We start from the raw sequence: 24,242 nt of genomic DNA, 5'->3' as shown, positions 1-24,242 counted from the left end.
TGTAATAACAGAGCGTATAGATTAAAGGTTTTTATATAATTAGCTTTATTGCCATTAAAGATATTTTTTCCAAAACCAATTATAACCCAACACTATTGGCGTTTAAAGTTCATATGCGGAACTCTTCATAATCACTCTGTATCTATGGGAACCTTTTGGGAGGGGTACATCCATTATTTATGTCCCTCACAGGAATGTGTCCCTTTCCCGTCTGTCGCTGAGGTAAGCGTGTTCTTGGGGTTGTCTTTTTATGGCACTCCATTAGCAAATTGTTTCTGGCACAACTGACTAATGCGTTGTGAGACTTGTAAAATATGACCTTTATAATCTCACAACCGTAAATATTGTAGCGTGTTGGGGAAGGTCAGTGTGGGAATTTCCCAGCATGCTTTGTGGCAGTATGTCTGTGGGTTCAGGTTTGTGTTAACCCTGTTTTTGTTCGTTGTAAATGTTATCTTTTGCAACTTTCAATGTTAGTGTTCTATTTATTGAGTTCTGGTTGTTGATGTGTTTAATTTAATAAAGTGACTCTTTCTGCAGTTGAACTGCAGAATAAGCTGGCAGAAGTCTGCGTCTGAGTTCTTCCGCAACCAAGAACCCTAGCTCGCCACAATATATCAATCTCTAAATATGTTATATGATTAGTAAATTGAGTTGGCTGTGTAAACAAAGGTAAAAAGTAAAATAGTTTTTTTTTTTTTTTTTAAAGAGTTGAATAAATGTTACATTAACGCCCAATGGAATTTAAAAAGATTCTCTAAACAAAATAAGAAGCCATCGGTTTAAAGCTTCTAGCGCCGACTGGTGGCGTGAACCTGAACCGCCAGGGTGGCAAACTGACACCCTCCCACCTATTTACGGTTATTTGTTTCTATTTTGGGGAAATACGTTAAACAAAAGCTAAGCTGCACGCTCATTTTGATTTTGGATAGTTCTTTGCAAAGTTACATGTATGCAAATGATAAATCTCAGCAGATCTACCCAGAGTGCAGCAGCTGAAAGATGACAATGCTGAACATGCTATTGCTAAATGAAGGGTATTTGTTTTCACGTTTTGACATATTAAATAGAGATCATTCCCAAACAATGTACAAATGAGGAACAATACTGTGGACTTTGTATGTCTCACATTCCTGATTACATATGACATAATCCACACTTCACGCTTCAGGCCACAACATTAAAGAACTGCTCTCAACACAAACCTAGGACAGGTCAACCATGACCAAGAGCCGCTGCTCCCACACTGATTAAACGCTCAGGAATATAGAGGAATGTCTCCTCTGAAATTTTTTTTGGAAATGTCATTTCATATATTCTGCTAGGTTCCTTGTTTATTTAATCATTTTATTCCTTTTTCTCATTACAGATGATGCGCTGGTGTGACTGATTCACTCTTTTTAAATTAAAGTCCACAAGTGAAAGAAATTTACTTGACTGCGGTGGTAACAGCCTCCTTCTCCTATCTTGATACTGACTGGCTGTTGCGGTGCAGCTGATCGCTCTGCCGGGCTGCCACACCTGTGCGACAACTCTTTCACTAGGGTACCTGTCGGCGTCACAGAAATACGCGTTCATTTAAAATGAAAAAGGATAGTGGGATCATTGGATGGATGGCTGTTGTGGCAGCGTTGTTTGTGCTGGGCTTCGTTATTGGTGAGATAAAACAGAAAGTTGCATGTTAAAAGTGACTAATCCTACTGAATCCTTCAAGTGTTGTGATACAACAGTATAGGAACAACTGACTTTGCGCAATAGCAGATGGAGACGCGAGATGACTACGTAAATCAAATCTACTTTTCAACAGGAGTCTTGACAGCACAGGGCTGCACATGTTTAGTTTACCACCGTTCTGAGACATTTCTGACCAGTACCTTATCTGTGCATGTGTGCGTGTGTTTGTGTTACAGGGTGGTTTGCAAAGCCCACCTATTTCAATGCTGCTGGAGAAAGCATGCCCTCTAGGAAGTATCTGAGGGAATTTCTGGATGAAATGAAGCCAGACAAGATCAGGGAGCATCTCAGGTAAAAATCAGTCCATTAAAACAAATAACTCCATATTAGCATACAATACAGCAGTTCAACCATAGGGGTCTCCCTGACCACAAAAAGGCTCTGCGTACTTAATGGTGGAAACCGTAATTCCGTAACCGGAATGTTAAAAATTGTTCTAACTGATTGTGGAAAGCATATTTGAATTGGGATATAGAGATGAAAGCTGACCCAAATCTAAAAGTCCTCATCTTTAATTGTGGTCCTGGTAGAAATGGGTCAGTAGTTTTCGAGAGGTCACATTTGAAGGTCTCCTAAAAGAAAGAACAAACTAATGAAAGTTACCTGATATGAGTAAAGTAAATGAAACAGAGAAAAGCTGAAACCATTCAGGAGGGTTCTAACCTTTATTCAGCTACTTGTTGAGTACTTTACAAAACACTGTGTCAAAATGGGGAAAATCCCTTTAGCTTCAATAATGATGCTCTTCACAGGAAATTTACTCGACTTCCCCATCTGGCTGGTACGGTGGAGAACTTGAGATATGCTGAGCAAATCAGAGACGAGTGGCAGGAATTCGGCCTGGACTCAGTGGAAATTGTGCCCTATAGGGTTCTTTTGTCGTACCCCAACAAAACACAGCCAAACTACATCTCCATAATTGATCACCATGGAAAAGAGGTACGAGCCTATGATACAATTTACACCACCTACAGTCCATATAGGGTGTGTGTATGTGGATAGTCACACTCAAGTCAATGGATTTTAAGTCCTGTTAGATAAAACCTTTAACCACTCATACATAGGAAAAGTCCAAGAGAAGGAAAAACACCAACACAAATGGTTGATGACAGGATGAACTTCTTAATAGGTCAGTTCCAGGTGTATTTCAGGACGTTGTGAAAACAACTATTAATCCCAATGAAAAGGGTTTGATTGAGTCTGTATGATTACATCAAATTCAGTCCCTGATTAAAACAGGAATACAATGACGTTCTGACAGTCATGTTTTAAAAAGTGCATTAGTAAAAATTAGTAAAGGAATGAATGTGTGATTCATTAACACATGTGAAAGTACACTGCTCAAAAACACACACTGCTAATTGACCCTGGAACCTACTAATGGATCCTGGAACCATCTAGCATTCCCAGGCGCTTTCCCGTGTGGAGCCCCACCCAGATGGCTCCTCTATGGCCCTTGGGCTTCCTCCCACAGTTAAAAGATGCCTTGGGGGGGGGTGGTAGCTCGACACCTTGGACTGTAATTTGGAGTGTGAGTGTTGAGGCCTGTGATAAGTTGTGGTCGTGCCCTGCAGCTTGCCTGAAGGGAGATGAGTTGGGCTCCAGACCTTTAAGAGCTTGCCTAAACTTGCACCTTACAATCAAAGTGACCTGGTCATGTTATTGGGTAATCAATCACAAAAGCTTTGTGAGATGACGGAACCTGATAGTTTAGGGCTTTGTGAACAAGAAGGAAGAATTTTGAAAAGATTTTAATGGATTTTTTTAGACTAATGACTATACATAGATACTCCACCAATCCCTCTATCCGCCCTCTGTCTTGTTGTCTTTCCGCAAGTCTTTTCCGCTAAAACACACACACTATAGAAAGACTCACATCTGACAGGATCAACATGTAGGTGACCCTTTCAATGTTCTCAGCTTCATTAAAGCTGTCTTTCCATAGCTTTTTAACAGCTCCCTGGCAGAAGCCATCCCAGATGGCTATGAAGATGTTTCAAACATTGTAGCTCCATATAGTGCCTTTTCAGCAAGAGGACAACCAGAGGTAAAGACATGTGCTCTAACTTGTGCAGTATCCAAATGTCTTTCCAAGTGTCCAAAAGACACTTTTTAAATGTTTCCCATCAGAGCTCTATTCTCTCTTTAGGGGGATTTGGTATATGTCAACTATGGCCGTACTGAAGACTTTTCCCAGTTAGAGAGAGACATGGGCATCAATGTTACGGGCAAAATTGTCATTGTCCGATATGGAAAAATATTCCGAGGTAATAAGGTAATAAAGTTAAGTCTCAATTCCAACTATCTGACTGTTGTATGTGGGGTATTATATTATGACAGGCTAACTGTGCAGCTGTGCTTGCTGGATCCACACTTTTAATCTGTGCACGTGTGTTTTTTTACCAGGTGAAGAACGCCATGTTGACTGGAGCAAAGGGTATCATCATGTTCTCTGACCCAGCTGATTACTGTGCCCATGGAGTTCGTGTGTGTGTCTATGTTTGTGCGTCTGACCTGTTGTGTAGCCTTTAATCAAGAATTGACATCAGAGTGAGGATTAGATGAGGTCATCATTTCTTTATGTATTAGAACCCAGCATCCATACAGTCTTTTATTTTGTACATATGAACTTTCACTGTGTTCAAAAAGACAGCTAAATACCTAAAGTCACTGTGCTTGTGTGGATTCACGTTTGTTTGTACGTACAGCCTTACCCGGATGGCTGGAACCTCCCAGGTGGGGGGGCTCAAAGAGGGAATGTTCTCAACCTAAATGGAGCAGGAGACCCCCTCACACCAGGTTACCCTGCTAAAGGTGTGAAAATGGACACTAGCAGCATATACCTATTCTTTCTTTCACAAACAAGCATCTTTTTGCGACAGATTATACCTACAGATTCAGACCTGAAGATGGAGTCGGACTTCCCAACATTCCTGTGCATCCAATTGGTTACCATGATGCAATTCACCTGCTTAAGTAAATGCTTTTTGTTCCTCTTTAGTCCATATTGATGCATCCTTATGATGATGTGTTTTTTATTATCGGTTCATGTAAAATCACATCAAACAGAACTATTTTATTGCCCAGTTAGCGCCAGTTGGGAACACGCGTCAGCATAGCTGAGCAACATGCAAACAATTGGCCCCATGGGTTCAGTTTGGGCTGAAGACATTAATCTGTGGGACCCCACCATCGTCATATTATGTTTTGATTATAATCTCAACAATAGCAACATCTCAAAGAAAAGAAAAGGTTTTATTTGAATTATGCAGAATATGAATTATTTTCAATTGCACAGGAACATGGGAGGACAGATTCCACCCAACAACTGGAAAGGAGCTCTGAATGTTTCCTATAGGGTTGGTCCAGGATTCACTAATGATTTCAAAAGCCAGTAAGTCCTCATAAACATACATATACAGTATGTATTCATTTTGTGTACGTAATATGCCTATCAAGTATACATTATACATAGAGCAAACAGCTGAGCTGACAGATCTATAATAATAGCACACTTCCGATCTTTTTTCCATTAAGAATTGATTGCAATGTTCTGCGTGAGTGGTGGTACATCTGAGGAATAAGCTTATGCACACACGTCCTCACAAGGTTTGGGTAAGGTAGAGATAAGCTAAGCAGCTCAGACAAGGAAGGGACACTTGGCATAGAGCTGCAGCTGCTCTATAATCATCTATATCTATACATCAGGTGTCTCCCTGGGGAGGCTTTCCAGGCACACCCAAGCATTATGACACTTAATGAATGGAATTGAATAAAACTCTTTAATTGTTTTTCTCCTATTTCTGTCTTCATTTGTGTGTCTCAGGAAGCTGCGTATGAACATCCACACATACAATCAGATAACTCAGATCTATAATGTGATTGGATGGATAAGAGGAGCTCTGGAGCCAGGTACAATACCCCAGGATACACCAAGCAATACTTGAGAGAGCTCTTCAAGAAAGCACCAATAAGATGTTGTGTGTTTGTAGACAGGTATGTGATCCTGGGAGGGCACCGGGATGCTTGGGTATTTGGGGGAATTGATCCCATGTCTGGTGCTGCAGTGACCCATGAAACGGTCAGGAGTGCTGGCAGGATGCTGAGGAAAGGTAAGAAAATCCTCTCAGTCCATGAACATAGGGATATGTGCTTAAAGGAGCAACTTCAGAATTCCCCATTGTACGACAGCTCTTATCGCACGTGGCTGAGCTGACGGTTTAGTAGAGCCATGTTGTGGTGACACTGACGAACTATGGAAGCTTCTCTGTGGAATTTATTCTAACATTCACATAATATCAGGAATAACCATGTGAAGCAAATTTGTGTTCAGATATGGATAATTGACATTCCAAGGCTACTTGTGGTTTCACAGCCTCTCAGAATGTCACAAATGCTTCATTACCTGATCTTTAAGTGAGAATTGCTGTCATGCTAGTTTTTGCAGTGCTTGGTTCTTCCAGAAGGTAAACTTGTGTTGGAGCCCTGTCGTCTATCTCATCCAACTGGATCAATGTTAAGCTTGATGCTGGCAGGCACAAATGAGTATAATTCATTTCAACATTAAACGTGTGTGTGTGTGTGTGTGTAGGTTGGAGGCCTCGGCGAACCATAATATTCGCGAGTTGGGATGCAGAAGAATTTGGTCTCCTGGGTTCGACTGAGTGGGCAGAGGTGCTTAATACAACAGTGATAACTGTGCACATTTACACATGTGCACAAAATAAGTAGTTTTCCCATTTTAACAGGAGAATGCCAAGTTGCTGCAGAACAGAGCAGTGGCCTATATTAATGCAGACTCTGCTATTGAGGGTAAAGCTATTTTACACTCGGGTCCCTTTGACATGGCTCAACTGTATACTGTTGGCTCAAATGTTTGCTTGCAGGTATGTACACGCTGAGGGTTGACTGTACCCCGTCTCTGCACAGTTTAGTGTATGATCTCACCAAACAGGTACGCGCATCTGCACATACAGTCAAATTAATACAACTCTGACAAATGGGCAATTACAGCCCTGATGAACTGTGTAGAGGGATGAGTCCAACTGTATTCAGTCCAGTCCATCAATTACAGTAGGACATCTGTCTTCCATCACATCTACTGTTAATTCGTCCCTTCTCCATATCTTGCCAAAGCTTGGTCACAACTGAGTCAGAAGTGAGTCTTCCCCCAGGTGAACACAGTAACTGTCACCTTGAGCTCAGCCGGTCTCGCCGGCTGCCGGCACACTTCGTTTAAAGGCACAGCTCCCGGCCAGGCTCCTTTACATGCGGCACTTTAACGAAAGACAGCCTGGACCTTCTTTAAGGGTTCTGTACTGGCCACCACTGCCCCAATAAATATACCTTAGTTTTTACCTATTTAGTTCCAATTACCTCTTTTTGTTTCCTATGATATTTACATGTGCAGATAAGCAGCCCAGAGGATGGCGAGCAAGAAGATTCTCTTTACAGCAGCTGGCATAAAAGGGACAATTGGACGAATGACCGTGATGCCCCCAGGTACACGTGGGCACCAACACACACGTAAACACCACAATCAGAAACAACAGTCATGGCCAAAAGCTGCAGTTTTTGAAAATAAAAAGACCGAGCAAAATGTGCGTAGATATTTGCTTGAAATTAGTCTCTTGCAAATTTATGTTGAAGGATCAATAAATTGGGGTCAGGCAGTGATTTTGAGGCCTATTTTATCCGCCTGGGAATCGCAGCAGGAAGAGCCAGATACACCAAGAACAAGGTGAGCAAGTCTCTTCAATAAACACTGACATCAATGTTTGCTGTCACCTTCCTGCGATCAAATGGCCCATTGGGACTAGCAGTTGAGGAGATGTTAGAGTATAAAGGGATTTAATCTGCATCTCTCAATGCAGTGTCTCCAGAGCAAGATCGGGTGCCTTTCAGTTTCATAACTTACATTTAACAAAATTAATTAAGGAAATGAGCAGCACAACAAATGTGTGTGTGTGTGTTTGTGTGTGTTTGTCTCCATTGGCAACTCAGAAGTCAAGTAAAAACAAAGTACCACACGTCTTTTAATGATTCATCTTCAGTGAAATAAAACAAACTTTTGTTCACTTTGTCAATCGTCATGGAAACATGACACTCTGCCAGTGGTGCGGCACTTGGCCCAGAGTGAAAAATCGGTGCGTAACCAAAGCACCTGGACAATAATATATAGTTTTTGGTGGTGTACGTGTGGAAACACATCCAAGGCTGATCGGAAATATGTGTGTATAGCGGTTGTAATGTGAGAAGATCTTGACTGAAGTCCAACCTGCGGCCAAGAAGCCAACACAAAGAAGGTAAAGGTGGTGGTCATCTGCTGGGCTCTTCTGCTCTGTTTCTAATCTAAGTTATCTCAAAATGTTATCTCAAAATTCTGTCGTTAAATCAATGAAAACATCTGAGTGTAATGCAGTCCTTTGTGAAGGAGCCATACCTCAGCAGCTTCAGATGTTAGCAGCAGCCCTGGGCCCACTGTTCCACCGGATTACATGCCTACTTATTTTGCTAGGCTTTTTTACCCTCATACTGCCCCAGTTTTTGGGCTTTCCCTACTGATGTTGGGTTGGTAAATGCATAAACATTCGTATGTCCAGATACATGTTTTCTGTCTTTTATATTTGGGGATTGTTTACCAACCCTTTCTGCTGGATAAAAATGCAAAATGTCGCCACTTATTGTGGCTCTGATGGAAACTTAATTGACTGATGTAATTCAACTGTATGGTTTGCGCCTCTTTTGAAGGTTGTCATGGTAGTGGTGTTTCTATTTCACTGTTCTCTTTCTAGACAGTCTCTAAAGATTATCTGTTTAAAGCTACAGATGATCAGCAGATGTGGGGTATCGTAAACTCGAGGGTATTGTCCTTTAGGCTTTATGGTGTTACGCTCGAGAGGACTGGCGGTCAAGTGTGGCGGAACCCCAAAGAAGGCAGACAGACACGGGAATTAAAAAAGTAAACTCTGAAGGTTTAATGAAGCAAAAAAAACCAGGAGGGAAGAAACAAAATGAGAGAGGCCGAGACAAACTATAGGTGCGTGATGCGGCAGACGAACCAAGTTCGAGATCCAGGGGCGAGAGTCTGTGGGAGAGTCCAAGTGTCCAGAGGATAGGAGAAATCCGTCCGAGGAAGGGGAAGAGGAAGAGGTCAGAGGAAGAGGGGCTAGGAAGGTTGCAGAGGAGTCTCTGGAAGACGCAGGGAGTCGCTGGGGAGCCTGGAGAGATGCTAGGTCCACGGGACGTGTTGCCAAAAACATCAGTAAGATCAAGCACTGGCCTGAGTGCATAGGGGCCTTTTATGGGTGCAGAGTCGTTTGGGCGGATTGGGTGCAGCTGCAGGAGAGGGCCCAGGTGGTGGTGGTTGAGCTGATTGCCCAGGAGGAGGTGGGCACCCAGCTCCGGTCTTCGGGGCCGTAACCCACCCAATCCACCAGGTACTGGAAGCCCCTTCCCCGTTGGCGGACCGCCAGCAGCTTGTTAACGCTCCACACCGGCTCTCCGTCCGACAGGACCTGTGGGGGAGGTGAGTCGGAGCAGGAGGGGACAGGGGGCTGGTGGAGAAGGGTTTAATGAGCGAGACGTGGAAGACCGGGTGGACCTTGAGGGCGGCAGGGAGATCCAAACGGACTGCAGAGGGGTTGACGATGCTGCAGATGGTGTATGGACCAATGTAGCGGGGGTTCAGCTTTCTGGAGGAAGTCTGCGAGGTCTGGAGGGGCAGGTCCCGGGCCAACAGCCAGACCTTCTGGCCAGGCCGGTAAGCAGGGGCCGGCCTCCTTCGCCGGTTGGCCGAACGCCGGGACTGCTCAGTGGCCCGCAAGATGGCTTTGCGGGCAGTCTTCCAGATGCGCCTACATCGGCGGAGATGGGCCCTGGTAGACGGCACTGCGATCTCCAGCTCCTGCTGGGGGAACAGAGGGGGTTGGTAGCCCAGGAAACATTGAAAGGGGGACATACCAGTAGCAGAGCTCTCCATGGCGTTGAGGGAGTATTCCACCCACGGCAGGAACTTGGACCAGGAGGCAGGATTGCTGGTGGTCACGCAGCGCAGGGCCGCCTCCAAAGCCTGGTTGGCCCGTTCGGCTTGTCCGTTGGACTGGGGGTGGTACCCAGAGGACAGGCTGACCGTGGCCCCAATCCCCTTGCAGAAGGCCTGCCACACCCTAGAAGTGAATTGGGGGCCACGGTCAGAGACCACGTCAAGGGGGATCCCATGGAGACGTACCACGTGGGAGACCAGGAGTTCAGCTGTTTCTGCAGCAGAAGGGAGTTTGGGGAGGGCGACAAAGTGGACCCCCTTGGAGAAGCGGTCCACAATGGTCAGGATGGTGTCGTTCCCCTGCGAGACGGGGAGGCCCGTCACAAAATCCAGGGCTACGTGAGACCAGGGTCGACTGGGGACGGGAAGGGGGTGCAGAAGGCCTGCTGGCGAGCGATGGGAGGCCTTGCTGCGGGCACAGACCGTGCAGGCGCCCACAAACTCCCGAACATCCTCTTGGAGGTTGGGCCACCAGAAGCGCCGCTGCACAAACTCCGCCGTCCGACGCACGCCCGGATGGCAGGCGAAACAACTGGAGTGGCCCCACTCTAGCACCTGCGGCCGGACGGAGGAAGGCACGAACATTCGGCCCTGAGGCCCGTTCCCAGGATCTGGCTCGTCTCTCTGGGCTTGCTCGACGGCCGTCTCGATCGGCCAGGAGATGACCCCTATGACCCGGGCCTGGGGAACGATGGTGTCAGGGTCCCTGGGGGCGCCGGGGAATTCCTCCGGAAACTGGCGGGAGAGGGCATCAGCCCGGATATTCTTGGAACCAGGACGGAAAGTGAGGGTGAAATCAAACCGACTGAAGAGAGCCCAGCGGCCCTGTCTGGGATTGAGTCTCTTGGCCGTTCTCACATAGGTCAAGTTCTTATGGTCCGACCACACAAGGAACGGGTGCTTTGCTCCCTCCAGCCAGTGTCTCCACTCCACCAAGGCTCCATAGACCGCCAGAAGTTCCCTGTTGCCCACATCGTAATTTCGTTCAGCCGGATCAAAACGGCGGGAAAAGTAGGCACATGGGTGAATCTTCTGGTCTGCCTCGGACCGCTGGGAGAGGACTGCCCCGATGCCCGCGTCCGAAGCATCGACCTCGACGATGAACTGCCGAGCGGGGTCTGGATGGGCGAGCACCGGAGCCGTCGTGAACCTGTCCTTGAGGGCCGAGAAGGCGGTCTCAGCCTCCGGTGTCCAGGCGAAAGGGCGCGAGGTGGAGGTGAGAGCGGAGAGAGGGGCAGCCACTTGACTGAACCCTTTGATGAACCGCCGGATGAACCCGGCGAACCCAGGGAACCGGCGAAGCTGAGTGCGGTCGGTGGGGCGTGGCCACTCCACCACAGCCTGGATCTTGGCCGGATCTGCGCGCACCCGCCCCTCCTCCACGATGTAGCCGAGGTACCCCACTGAGGCGGAGTGGAAGACGCACTTCTCGGCTTTGATGAATAGTCGGTTCTCCAAAAGCCGTTGTAGGACCAGGCGAACATGCTGGTGGTGCTCCTCCATGGTGCGGGAGAAGATCAAGATGTCGTCCAAGTAGACCACCACAAAGACGTTGATCATGTCCCGGAGCACATCGTTGACCAACTCCTGGAAGACGGCGGGGGCGTTGGAGAGGCCGAAGGGCATGACCAGGTATTCGAAGTGCCCGAGGTGTGTGTTGAAGGCGGTCTTCCATTCGTCCCCTTTCCTGATCCGCACCAAGTGGTAAGCGTTGCGGAGGTCTAACTTAGTGAACACCCGGGCATGAGTGAGAGGCTCGAACGTGGAACTCATAAGGGGAAGAGGGTACTTGTTCTTAACGGTGATGTTGTTAAGTTTGCGGAAGTCGATGCAGGGCCTCAGGCCGCCATCCTTCTTGGCTACAAAGAAGAAACCTGCAGCTAAGGGGGATGACGATGGTCTTATGATCCCAGAGGCAAGGGATTCAGTGATGTAGTTGCGCATCACCTCCTCTGGGATGGAGAGATTGTAAAGTCGACCCGTGGGGTAGGGAGCCCCGGGGAGGAGGTCGATGGGGCAATCATAGGGCCGGTGAGGGGGAAGGGACAGAGCATTGTCCTTACTGAACACTGGGGCTAAATCATTGTAGATAGGGGGAACACCAGTGAGATCCGGGGGAGTGAGCGCGGGCCTGGGATTACTGGATGGAGAGGGGGCGGAGCGAAGGCAGTTGGCGTGACAGGCCACGCTCCACCCCAGGATCCGACCCGAAGTCCATGAGATGTGGGGGTCGTGCCTTTCCAACCACGGTCTTCCTAACACGAGTGGAGCGGTGGGGGCGTGCAAAACCAGGAAAGGTGTACTCTCTATGTGATTACCCGAGAGTGTTAGGGTGAGTGGGATGGTGCGATGCGTGATGTTACCCAGAGAGCGGCCATCGATCGCCTGGGAGGACAGGGAGCGATCGAGAGGAACCAGGGGAAGGCCAGCTTGACGCGCGAGAGAAAAGTCCATCAGGGACTCATCAGCCCCAGAGTCAATGAGAACACTCACCGGAATAGACTCCTTATCCCAGGAGAGGGTTGCGGGGAAGAGGCGGTTGTGTTGCTCGGTGGGTTGGGGAATCACAGCTCGGCTCACCAGTACTCCCCCTACTGGTGAGCAGGCCCTTTTGGTCGGACGGGGCAGGCTTGGATGAAGTGGCCGTTGTTTCCGCAGTACAGGCACAACTGGTCTCGGAGTCTTTGCTCCCGCTCCTGCCGTGAGAGACGGGACCGGCCGATCTGCATGGGTTCCTCTCCGACTCTGGGGGAGGAGTGAGCTGGGGATTGCAAGAGGATGTGAGGAGGCGGGGCGGCAGTGCTGGTAAGGGAGAAGTCAGGGACAGAGGAAGTGCGGTGGGAGAGTTGGCGGGTAGAACCGCCCGCACGTTGGGCGCGCTCCTGGCGGCGCTCCCGTAGTCGTTCATCCATCTGGAGCGAGAGGGTGATCAGCTCGTTGAGTGACGAGGGGCGGTCTCTCACAATCAGGTCCTTGATTGCCTCACTCAGGCCCCGTCGATAGACGCTACGGAGCGCGGTCTCGCCCCAGCGGCTCTCTGCAGCCAGGATGCGGAACTCAAGGGTGTACTCCGCAACTGACCGTGACCCCTGCTGGAGAGCGAGCAGACGACTCGCGGCGTCTTCACCGTAGGTGGGGTGCTCGAACACAGCCTTGAACTCCCGTCGAAAGGCGCTGTAGTCTGAGGAGAGGCGGGGGTCCAGGTCGACGGCAGCTATGGCCCAGCTCAATGCCTTGTCGGCCAGGAGGGAGGTTATAAATCCAACCTTGGCCTCGTCGGAAACAAATCTGGAGGGCTGATGGCGGAAGAGCAGCTCACATTGGTGGAGGAACCCCTTGCCCAGGTCGAAATCCCCGCCGAACACACGGGGGCTGGCAAGGTTGGGCTCGGCTCGGGGAGAAAGCGGGAGAGATGGTTCTGATGGAGCAGCCCCACCGGGGTCGCTGCCTAGCTTCTGAATAATGGAAGCCAAAACGGTTGCCATGGCGGACATCTGGTTGGAGAGGGCGGACAGGGTACTGGAGGTGGTCTGGGAGGAGCTCTGGAGCTCGGAAATCTCCCCCTGGATTGTGGGGAAGGCCTTGGTTAGCTCCGACTGAAGGGAGGAGAGCTGGGCAGAGTGGGCCTCCACTCTTCTTTCGAGGGGGGAGGGAAACGTGGGGGTCCTAGGGTCGCCCGGCTGCCCCGGGGTTCCACCTTGACTCATCTTGGCTTGATCTTTCTGTTACGCTCGAGAGGACTGGCGGTCAAGTGTGGCGGAACCCCAAAGAAGGCAGACAGACACGGGAATTAAAAAAGTAAACTCTGAAGGTTTAATGAAGCAAAAAAAACCAGGAGGGAAGAAACAAAATGAGAGAGGCCGAGACAAACTATAGGTGCGTGATGCGGCAGACGAACCAAGTTCGAGATCCAGGGGCGAGAGTCTGTGGGAGAGTCCAAGTGTCCAGAGGATAGGAGAAATCCGTCCGAGGAAGGGGAAGAGGAAGAGGTCAGAGGAAGAGGGGCTAGGAAGGTTGCAGAGGAGTCTCTGGAAGACGCAGGGAGTCGCTGGGGAGCCTGGAGAGATGCTGGGTCCACGGGACGTGTTGCCAAAAACATCAGTAAGATCAAGCACTGGCCTGAGTGCATAGGGGCCTTTTATGGGTGCAGAGTCGTTTGGGCGGATTGGGTGCAGCTGCAGGAGAGGGCCCAGGTGGTGGTGGTTGAGCTGATTGCCCAGGAGGAGGTGGGGCCAGAGTAGGAGTCACAACATATGGTGGTTTGAGGCCTGAGGGAGTTGAACACGCCTCATGCTGTAATCCATCTGATGCTGTAAAGAGCCTGACACCGTGAATAGCCTGACACTGTAATTGGCCTAACGCTTTAATCAGTCTGACACTATAAACAGCCTGACATTGTAAACAGCCTGATGCTGTAATCGGCCTGACGCTGTAATCAGCCTGAGGCTATAAACAGCCTGGCGCTGTAATCGGCCTCACACTGTAATCATCTCTTCTTTTTTTTGCATGTATATGGATTTTAAAGATCAGAAAACATAAAAATACAGCTTTTAAAACATAGTATTTTACTGTAAATTAGTATTTGGTGTTTGATTTCCAACATTTGATGTGTTTTTGCAATATTTTGTACAGTTACTGTGACATTCATTTAGCCACCTGTCTTTGGCCTAACTATTATTTCAGAGACCTCTCTGATTATTTGCTAGATTATGCAGCCTTAATACTTTGTACTAGTGTCCATTGGCATCTTTTCCATCTATGTGAGTCAATGTGTGGTTTCAGAAGACGGAGCGTTACAGCAGCTACCCCGTCTACCACAGTGTGTATGAAACCTTTGAGATAGTGGAGAAGTTTTATGATCCAGACTTCAAAAGGCTCCGGGCAGTAGCCCAGGTGAGAGGTGGGCTTGTCTTCCTATTGGCTGATTCCCAGCTCCTCCCACTTGATGTCAACCAATATGCAGACTCCCTCAGGAAGTACACTGGAAGCATCTCACAGCTGGCGCAGAGGCACCCCCAAGAGCTGAATAAGTTTAAAGTGTCATTTGGTGAGAAGTGTTGATTTTATGTATTATTTATGGAGATGTCTGTGTAGATTAATTATTCAGGTCATTGTATCCAAGGTAGTTTTCTCTGTCAACTGGACTGTGTTTCTTCTCTTTGAAGACGTTTCGCCAATCCAGAAGGCTTCTTCAGTTCTAAACTCGCTGGGGACCGAGCTTGAAAATATAGCCCCTGTGGACCATTGGCATGTTAATGATCTGAGTGGTCACCTGAGTCGTTGGCAGGGTCGTTGATAGGTTCACCTAGTTTCGGTTGAGGTTTCTCCCCTTTGTCTGCTGGCTCACTTGGTGGTGAGTCACCAGGTCACCAGGTTGTTTATGCTGTTATCCTTCCAACAACATTCACACCATTCCAGGAGACCTGGTGTGAACGTTTGTTGTAGGAAGGAGTGGAGGACTGCATTGTACGTGGGTGATAGGAAGTGCCTCAGCCCACCACCTCTGTTTAAGGATGGTTTTTCCAATTTGACATGGATAGCTTCCTTGACACCCCTCTCAAACCAGCAGTCTTCTCTGGCCAGTATCCGTACTTGGCTGTCCTCGAAGGAGTGCCCGCTCTCCTTTAGGTGTAAGTGGACTGCTGAGTCCTGACCTGAAGAGGTGGCACCTCTGTGTTGTGCCATTCTTCTGTGGAGAGGTTGTTTGGTTTCCCCAACGTACAGTTCCTTGCATTCCTCCTGGCACTGTACAGCATAAGCAACCTGGTGGCCTGGTGACTCACCACCAAGTGAGCCAGCAGACAAAGGTGGGACACCTCAACCGAAACTAGGTGAACGACCCTACCAATGACCCTGCCAACGACTCTCAGGTGACCACTTAGATCATTAACATGCCAATGGTCCACAGGGGCTATATTTTCAAGCTCGGTCCCCAGCGAGTTTAGAACTGAAGAAGCCTTCTGGATAGAAGGTGAAACGTCTTCAAATAGAAGAAACACAGTCCAGTTGACAGAGAAAACTACCTTGGATATTTATGGAGCCATTAACTTCCTGGTGTCTGACTTGTGTCATCCTGTCCAGGTGTAGAAGCTGGATGGAGTTGATTTTATTTTCTGTCTGCAGATTCTTTGTTTTCTGCTGTGGAGAATTTCACTTTGGCATCCAGGGACTTCATGGAGCGGCTGCACACCATCAACAGAGAAGAGTAAGAGCCCCACCTTTCAGACATTTTAACTGTGTCACTTCTCAATCAAACAAACCAGCTTCCACTTTTTGGGGAACTGATGACTAATAAGTAAAGACCAATATAGTACACATGGGTGGGAAGACAGACAGACACACAGGCAGGCAGACGGACACATGCACTGACAGACAGACAGACGGACACATGCACTGACAGACAGACAGACAGACAAACACGGGTGGACAAACAGACACACAGGCAGACAGACAGACACACGGGCAGAGAGAGGCACAGACAGACACACAGGCATTGCAGCCATGATGAAGATGATCGGTGTTTTTTACTTCACGGACGCCTGATCAACGCAAACCTGTGATTATCATCAGTCCTCTGCAGGTACGAACCATGAATGACCAACTCATGTACCTGGAAAGAGCCTTCATAGACCCTCTGGGCTTACCTGGGAGACCCTTTTACAGGTTATTTACACACATGCATGATGCAATATTGGTACTTTTTGGAGCAGCAACTTGCAAATGTTACAGAAAATGTTGACTGTATTTTCTACATGAAAAAACCCTAAAGAATCATTGTGAGACAGACACCAAATGAGTGGAAGGGTCTTTTTTGCTGAGCAGTTGTGGCCACGTGGTTCAGATTAATAATCTGATCTCTAAATCTTCCAACACATTTCTGGAGGGATGAAAAGCTTTGTCAAACACAACTTGGAGCAGGAACAATTTTTGCTTTCATCAACATATCTAGGACTTTAAACACAAATGTTGCCTGTGAGAATATTTGAGCAGCAGAACAGTCATATTGATCAGATATCAGGGCAGCGTTGTTTAAAAGGAACCAGCTTCTATTAATAATAAAAACTAATTTAATCTCTTCTCCAAGATCTTTTCATGAATACATTTGTCTTTGCTTTAGGCACGTCATTTTTGCCCCCAGCAGCCATAATAAGTATGCAGGAGAGTCTTTCCCTGGGATCTATGATGCACTCTTTAACACTGAGAACTCGCCTGACCCAGAAAGTGCCTGGAATGAAGTCAAACGTCAGATAAGCATCGCCGTGTTCACTGTTGATGCTGCTGCGGAGACACTCCTGCCACCAGCCTGAAGCACCCACAGATGTGAAGACCACCAAGGTTTTCCTGCTTAGATAATGTAAAATAAGGTAATTATTCTGAGTTTTGAGCTACCGTGGTTGTGATGGGACTATAAATCAGTTTAAAATGACTTTCCTTTCTTGTTTTGTGTTTGGTTTGCCAAGGAGTTACAAGACGCAAACAAAAACAATTTTACATTTATATTTTACATACTAAAGTTATAAAAGTATCTAATGCACCAATTAGCAACTTAACTCATCCAGGATGTAGATGTCCTCCAGACAATCTACTGAAGTTCAAACTAGCATCAGAATGGAAAAAAAGGGGATTTAACTTTAGACTTTGAACACAACTTGATTGTTGGTGCTAGACGGGCTGCTCTGAGTAGGTCAGAGCCTGCTGATCTCCAAGGTTTACAGAGAACTGTCCAGAAAGAGAAGATCTCAGTCCTGTAGAGCAGCTTTGGGATGGGGTGGAATGAGATTCTCATCATAGATGTCCAGCCCACAGAGCTGCAGCAGCTGTGTGATTTTATCAAAACAACTTATGGCACCAAGAAAACACAGCTCTGAAGGTGAAACAGGGTCCAACCTTTTACAACCAAGATGACCAAATAAAGTGGCTGGAGAGTGTATAGATGTCCACAGTACCGTGCCAGTCAGCTCAGATTAATGATCAGTTTGGGATGAGATATTCATGGAGTATATGTTCATATGACAAGGTGTCAGCTGATCAAAGCCTGGTGGTGAATGGGATCACTAGCAGGCAGGGGGTCAGATCAGCCATTCAGACCTAAATGAACTGATGACATCTAGCAGAGGACCCCATCAGAATGGGGAGCTTCACCTCCCAACTCTGGCAGAGCTTTGACTGGATCCCTGGGGTGACACTGAATCAGAGTGGGGGGCTGTGGTTGCTGTAATGGGAACTCTGGCACGTTGGACTTCCTGAAGCTAAATCAGTAGACCACTTATACTCATCCTAGTGAAGATGTGAAGCTCTTCCACTTCTCTAAGAATATTGTAAAGAGGTGGAAGGACAAGTTGATTTGTATTCATGATATTCTGACAGCAGAGTGCAGGAACTCTGGTGGACTCTTATCTCTTGGGCAAAGGTTACTAAGGCTGTTAATGAGTGTGTGATCTAAATACAGGTGGAATTACAGTCCGCAGCCTTCCCAGGAAGATCTACAATCATTGACTCAACTTCAGGCACCCCGCGTCCAGCTCTATATTATAAAGGTTCAGACATCACACATCTTGTGTCTTTATTTTTAACTGGGGAAAACACTCATGTTTTTAAAAACCATGAAAGAAAACGCATCAATCAAAATGCAAGTCCAGTTCTGCTTCAGCCTTATTGTTCCTCAAGCACCCTTGGATAGATGATTGTCACAGTGCCTTCAGTGCCAGTGAGCTGGTCAGCTCCTGTTGCAGCTGAACATCCCCAAATCAGGACTCGTCCACCTCTGAGCTTCACAGCTAGAACGAGTCTTTTCCTGGAACGCTGACTTTGCTTTACAGCAAACGTGTCCTCTGTTATGGTGTCCAAATAATTCAATTGTATACCCACCTGACCAGAGAACATTATTCTATAAAAGTCTTGGTCTTTGTCTACTTTCACTGTCAAAGTTGAGTCTGGACTTCTTCTCTTCCATCTTAGACACCTCCCATCAAAGTGACACTTCAAGGATTGTACCTGCACTTTCACATCAACAGCACTAACCCTAAGCCGAGGAGTCTGCTGTAGGTCCCATCAGCCATTTTAAGTGAATAATAAACATGAGAGATACGTCTGAAATAAGATTCCTTCAGACAACTTTAGTTCATTCATTTAATAAGTTATTTTTATAAGTGTTCAGTATTGATATTTACAAAACAAAGACTGGACCTTTCCAATAAAACATCCAAAATAATCGAGCCACGCTAGTGTTCATCAAAGAGCTCACTTATGTAGTTGCGTCATTTCTCGTAAGCATTCCTTTAAGTTTTCCACCCGATCTGTGTTGTTTTGTTGCGCAGTGGTTACGGTCTGCTGCAATAGCTGCTGCGCCTCATCCAGCCCACTGACCTTTGCAGCATCGTTCAGAAAGAGAAACCCCCCTAGCTGCTGGTCATGGCAGTCTGGGGACAGCAAGCCGCACAGAAAGCGTAGGAACATATCGTAGTGTCCCAATGGGGCCCGGAGGGTCAGCTCCACCGCTCTGAGGAGCAGGCTTGCTACCGATCTTGTCTGGTCTGGTTTGGAGATGAAAATGTTGGGCATGTGCAACCATTCAGAGTCCAGAACATTCTTTGACTCTGAACGAAACATTGTGAAGACATACAAAGCAGCCATGAACTCCTGGAGGACAGAATACACAAAAGGGATATTTGAACCTAAAGGCAGGACACAAGTTATTACAGGTGTGTTATGCTTGGCGAAAAAGACGACTCCCCCAGTATCTTGAATGCTGTTTGATGGGTTGGGTTGTTTTACCTGAAAGGTGAGGTGTACATAGCAGAAGTTCCTCCGTCCTCTGGAGGATGCAGTGGGGAGCTCAGTACACAGTCCTGAAAACACCGTCACCTCTATCAAATTCAGTCCACACTCCATCACATCCTCTTCAGAGAAGATATAGGAGTTCCTCTGCAGCATGTGAAATGCCAACCTTCCCATTTTTATCAGCTTCAGCTTGATCTCATTGGACCATACCTGAAATACAATGTCAGAGCATGATTACGCAGAGTTATTTACTCAAATATATGTACAGAGTAAAATCCTGATGCAAAAGTGACCTTGCACACTTGAAAGGCCAAAGCGAGTACACATTATATGAGGCAAGAACCAAAATTTCTAATAGTGATATAAAAGACACGTGAATAGAAAGGTCACATTTGTTGTTACAGGTGTAAACGATAGTGTAATAATTCAGATACAAATTAAAGCAAATGGAAATACTGAGTTTTACCTTGTTATTTTCTGGCTTATAGAATTCAAGACTGTGATTGGTCTGGAATATTAAAATGTTGACATAGAATGGTGTCAGTCTGGGTGGGTGCACACCATAACCATGGGACTGGAAGCAAACCTCAAAGACTGTGGCCATCATCCAACACACAATAGGTTGACCTGCAAGAATCTTGAGTGTTGGTAGACGTTTGTAATGTGCCACAATCTTTGTTGCTAGCTCAGCATCACTAAAGCGCTTGATCAGGTATTCATCCTTGCTCTGGTCACTACAGGGAGAATAAGAAATAGACAAACCGGATTAAAACAAGTTGAAATAAGATGCCTTCTTTCAGATCTTGCAGGGTTAGGGTTAGCTAGCTTACATGTGTCCTGAATGAAAAATGAAGCAACTATTTAAACAACACTTCCTACACAATCGACAGCAAAAACAATATAAGTTCTTTGTGTTTTTCTGCATCTAATGTATGAACAATGTGTCCCAGTCAGTGAAATTATGTGATTTTAGTAGGAAAACTTGTGACGGGAAGACAAAAACTCAGAGAGAAGATGACATCATCTCAAAGGACAATAGTTTCTTTTTGAGGTGAAGAATCTTTTTTTGGAAATTCTGGCCAGCAAAGCTAGATGATATCAGCCATGACTGCATGTGTGAAGGCAGGAAGTGTAGATTAAACACCTGAACCCTTGGATTTCTGTGACAACATCGAGAAATTGTGAGGGTATTTGTGAGACAGCTGCTCGTCTCCCCAAGATCCAGACACAGCCGCCAGGAAGCAAAGTCCCGCGAATGAGGTTTACAATCAGAACATCCAGATGTGCTGGGGTACAGCTGTCCTTTATGACAGGAGCATTCTGGAGACAGCAAATGGAAATGTAGCACATTTGACTTATTTGCGAATTTACTGAAAATATTTGCAAATGATTTCCCACTTTTCTGATTTTTGTGGTATTTATTTAACAGTCTGATACCTCCCAGTCCAGAGGAGCCAGATAACCATCAAAGGAGTCTATTATGATGAGAAGCCTGCAGTCCTCCACTTCCAAGTAGTTCATGTCATTACATTCGGGATGATAGTAATGAATCATTTCCAGAAATGACATATTGTGCGGATTGCTGTTTCGCAGAGCCCAGAGGTGATGGAATGAAAGCGCGATGATGAACTGGAGATCCTGAGCAGACAGGAAGACAAGTGTCGCATTCAAAGAGCCAAATCAGTATCAAACACATACACATAAAAATCACTAGGAAATAGGAGAACGTAAAGATTTAGGCTCTCATCAACATTTAGTCAATAGGAATTGGTCACAGTTCACTCAAAGTTCCATCAATTACATAAATGTAAAACTCATTTTTTAGAATTTTAGTTTGTCCAGGTCAACTTTGTAAAAGAGATTTTGAATCTCAATCATTTTTTTACCCAGTTAAATAAAGGTTAGAATATTAATAGTAGTTGTTTAGTTTAATACCTCATACTCCCCAAAGCACAGGACACACAACACTATCTGTTCATTTACTTTAAAAACAACAAGGAATGTATGGCTGTTATTTAGAGGGGTTGCTTCTCTATGGGTTAGCAACAAGTACTAACTGTAGATACACCCGTAGTTGGGCAGGTCATGCACTGCTTGGTCATTTAGAAGATCCTTTGCTGCTGAAAATGGGTCCTCACCTTATTGGCACACAGTTCTGCCCAGTCCAGACAGAATTTTCCCACAGAAACCGTCATGCCAATTCCTGGAATTCCTGTGGTGACCACTGTCCTCACCGCCTGGCCGTTTCTTTTCTTTAGTCGGAATAGATTGTTCAGATCAACAAAGGCGTTCACACCAGTGACCTGGAAGGGCAATGGGAGATGGGCTCGGAGCTCATGCGACGGGTCCACCCCCCCGCAACCCTGAGCAGAGATTTGAGGGGCAACATAAACGGTATTCAGATAATTCTGCTTCCCAGGTCGAGGGACGCCCTCACGGATGACTCGATGTTTTAAGATCAGCTGTTGCTTCAAATGAAAACGTATCAATGCTGCCAATGGGGAAAAGGACAAAAGAAAATGAACAAGCAGTGGTTGTTAAAAACACTCAATGCAATCAACACATATTTGCATCTTGTTCATTATTATAAAACATTTGGTTTTAAAGGAAAAATTCCCAGGAAAAAACAAGCTATTATATATCTCAAACAATAATTCATGTAACTCGTCAAACTGCATATTTAAAGAGAAATCCAAAAATTTAAGGAGGGACAAATCTGTGCATGGCTGAATGGGCAACAGTGTTTTATGCTTAGTAGGAAGTAATCTGAATTCTAATAAATTCAGCTTTAACCCACCTCTTTTACAGCGATTACGTAATTCTTCTGCTTCTGTTTCCTTCTTGATATTTTGTAGAGTGTTGATGGTGTACAACAGGGAGTTATCTTGTCCTGCACACAATCATTTCCAGAAGGTGGTGCAACCTTCAGTCCAATACTAGTTCCTCTCTCATTCAAAGTGATGTGTTTATTGTGGAAAGAGAAAGGGTTACTACCAAAGACCTCCAACATCTTGTCAACAAAATCCAGAATGTCCCCGTCAGTCGCTTGCTGGAGGGTTTTGTCCTTTTTGGAATTTAAAAGGCACATCTTAAAACTGAACAGGTCCTTCGTGGTTAGACCTGAGAGAACTGCCTGAATACTCTGCAAAATAAATAAGGGTCAAATTAAGGTTGCATAATAAACTCCACATCCTCACAAAGGCCGACTCTGATGCACTAACCTTAAATATATGGGGTAAGTCCTGTTCTGGATGCAGTCTGTCAGGCTGGCTGTTCTCTTCAGGCTGCACTGGGGCTTCTGATTCCACAGGCTCCTGTGGTTCTGGGGAATGTGTGAAAAACCCCTCAACCATATCATCGTCTTCTTCCTCCGCCAAGTCTCCCAACTCCGACCTGAGTGTCAATGAGAATGTTGCAGTATTTGGAACAGACAAATAAAATCAAACTGTAATGATACAAAACCTAATTTTCCTGACACTACCTGACTGAAGTTCACTAAAGACTAATAAACTGACTTAAAACAATAGCTACTGTGTTATATGATTATACGGTAATTGTGAATTGTGAGCAAGTGCAATGATTAATAAAAATGTGAAGGGTAAATCAAAATTTGTATGTATCTGTGTGTGTGTGTGTGTGTGTGTGCTGTCCACCTCGTATCAATGATTACAGCTCCGAAAGGTTTTGTCTGTTTGCTGGTCAGGGTGTCGAGGGTCTCTGGAGATTCAGAGCGGATCATCTGCAACCTGATCAAATTTAAAACATTACTCAGTTCACACAAACACCATTCATAAAGTGCTCTGCATGGACACAAACTGCTTACTCATGCAGTCTATGTGTATATTTTTGTCATCCTGTACATTTAACAACATTAAAGTCATGCTATGAGGCTTGTACCCCATCTCCATGAGCCCGGTGGAGGTCAGTAGCACTACAGGAACCACTGAGGATTCCTGGTCTCTGCCTTCTTCCTCATCACTGTCACTCTTCAATGAGCCGTAGCTAGAAGGTCTTCTGTGTTTTTCCTTAAAAATGCTGAAAATGAAGAACAGAAAGTGATAACATTTTATTAAGATTAACCTATTGATCTTCTAGTAATATGGATCAAGTTGAAAATATCTAGAATTTAGCCGTCATTGGCTCGGGTGTGGTTATACGATAGAATATGTGCAAACATGTCGACAAGTGTACAATCATGAAAGAGATATGTAAAAATATTTGTACTCCGATGACACTTAACGTTTCTATACGCTTTGCCACCACTCACCTTTCATTTTTAGCTTGTGTTTCCATCTCGGTCGTTAAAAAAAAAAAAGCCTTACCTCATGTCATGTAATATGCCAATTTTAGACGTTAGCGTACGACGTATGTTAGCTGCATGCTAACGTTTTTACTTCCGGATTGCCTTGCGTGTACCGGAAATACCTTCCTCCTCTTCTTTCGTTCTCTTCTGCTATTTTAGAATAATTTTTGAAGTGTAATTTAGAGAGAAAATTCACCGACTGTGATCATCATTATTACGACACGTCCATGCTGTCCAATAATTACGTAGGTACGCAGTCAGAATTGTTTTGGCGTGGGAGAGAAACGATCAACGGCAAAAATCCCTTTTTAAATCAAAATGTACTTAATTAGGCATAGAATCATTGAACAGTTTTTACAACAGTTTCTATGAGCCATCTTC

The 24,242-nt window shown here is 46.0% G+C and overlaps 2 protein-coding genes across 16 annotated transcripts; one reads left to right on the top strand and one right to left on the bottom strand.

Moving 5' to 3' along the window:
- The first annotated feature begins 144 nt into the window (after nucleotides 1-144).
- Nucleotides 145-18,985, top strand: naalad2 (N-acetylated alpha-linked acidic dipeptidase 2). Of its 14 annotated transcripts, XR_003890057.1 has the most exons (23): nucleotides 145-222; nucleotides 1,370-1,656; nucleotides 1,911-2,025; nucleotides 2,487-2,673; nucleotides 3,680-3,781; nucleotides 3,884-4,009; nucleotides 4,141-4,221; nucleotides 4,443-4,548; nucleotides 4,617-4,710; nucleotides 5,033-5,128; nucleotides 5,561-5,646; nucleotides 5,727-5,846; nucleotides 6,326-6,408; nucleotides 6,483-6,546; nucleotides 6,621-6,688; nucleotides 7,145-7,236; nucleotides 7,384-7,474; nucleotides 14,561-14,825; nucleotides 15,902-15,983; nucleotides 16,349-16,441; nucleotides 16,896-17,142; nucleotides 18,228-18,315; nucleotides 18,737-18,985. XR_003890057.1 is itself a non-coding variant. In XM_011608297.2 (22 exons), exons 2-22 carry the CDS (start codon nucleotides 1,584-1,586, stop codon nucleotides 17,083-17,085), a joined length of 2,151 nt encoding a protein of 716 aa, XP_011606599.1. In that variant the 5' UTR covers nucleotides 145-222; nucleotides 1,370-1,583; the 3' UTR covers nucleotides 17,086-17,204. The 14 variants fall into 14 exon arrangements, 7 of the variants coding, with proteins under 7 accessions (XP_011606599.1, XP_011606600.1, XP_029699803.1 ...); XR_003890058.1 differs by lacking the exon at nucleotides 18,228-18,315 and having other exon boundaries at nucleotides 18,737-18,862; XR_964884.2 differs by lacking the exon at nucleotides 18,737-18,985 and having other exon boundaries at nucleotides 18,228-18,328.
- Nucleotides 18,894-24,013, bottom strand: nlrc3l (NLR family, CARD domain containing 3-like). Of its 2 annotated transcripts, none has more exons than XM_011608293.2 (12): nucleotides 23,881-24,013; nucleotides 23,456-23,593; nucleotides 23,212-23,304; nucleotides 22,780-22,951; nucleotides 22,553-22,700; nucleotides 22,356-22,448; nucleotides 21,697-22,049; nucleotides 20,996-21,196; nucleotides 20,703-20,878; nucleotides 20,025-20,292; nucleotides 19,553-19,768; nucleotides 18,894-19,417 (listed from the first exon to the last, which is right to left on the bottom strand). In XM_011608293.2, the coding sequence occupies exons 1-12, from the start codon at nucleotides 23,883-23,885 to the stop codon at nucleotides 19,019-19,021; spliced, it is 2,262 nt and encodes a 753-aa protein (XP_011606595.2). In that variant the 5' UTR covers nucleotides 23,886-24,013; the 3' UTR covers nucleotides 18,894-19,018. The 2 variants fall into 2 exon arrangements, with proteins under 2 accessions (XP_011606595.2, XP_029699802.1); XM_029843942.1 differs by having other exon boundaries at nucleotides 23,826-23,966.
- Nucleotides 24,014-24,242: the final 229 nt, after the last annotated feature.

Source organism: Takifugu rubripes, chromosome 11 (genome assembly GCF_901000725.2).
Source record: "Takifugu rubripes chromosome 11, fTakRub1.2, whole genome shotgun sequence".
Lineage (NCBI taxonomy): Eukaryota > Metazoa > Chordata > Actinopteri > Tetraodontiformes > Tetraodontidae > Takifugu > Takifugu rubripes.
This window is presented reverse-complemented; position numbering and strand designations above follow the sequence as displayed.

Bases quoted from the DNA above. Each gene is read 5' to 3' on its own strand.
- nlrc3l (XM_029843942.1), bottom strand. From the start codon at position 23,851: ATGGAAACACAAGCTAAAAATGAAAG. The intron at 22,050-22,355 runs GTGGGTTAAAGC...CCCCATTGGCAG, and splicing joins ACGTAATCGCTGTAAAAGAG to CATTGATACGTTTTCATTTG. The intron at 19,418-19,552 runs GTAAAACAACCC...TCTGTCCTCCAG, and splicing joins ATGTACACCTCACCTTTCAG to GAGTTCATGGCTGCTTTGTA.
- naalad2 (XM_011608295.2), top strand. From the start codon at position 1,584: ATGAAAAAGGATAGTGGGATCATTGGATGGATGGCTGTTGTGGCAGCG. The intron at 6,409-6,482 runs GTGCTTAATACA...CCATTTTAACAG, and splicing joins GTTCGACTGAGTGGGCAGAG to GAGAATGCCAAGTTGCTGCA. The intron at 7,475-14,560 runs GTGAGCAAGTCT...GTGTGGTTTCAG, and splicing joins CCAGATACACCAAGAACAAG to AAGACGGAGCGTTACAGCAG.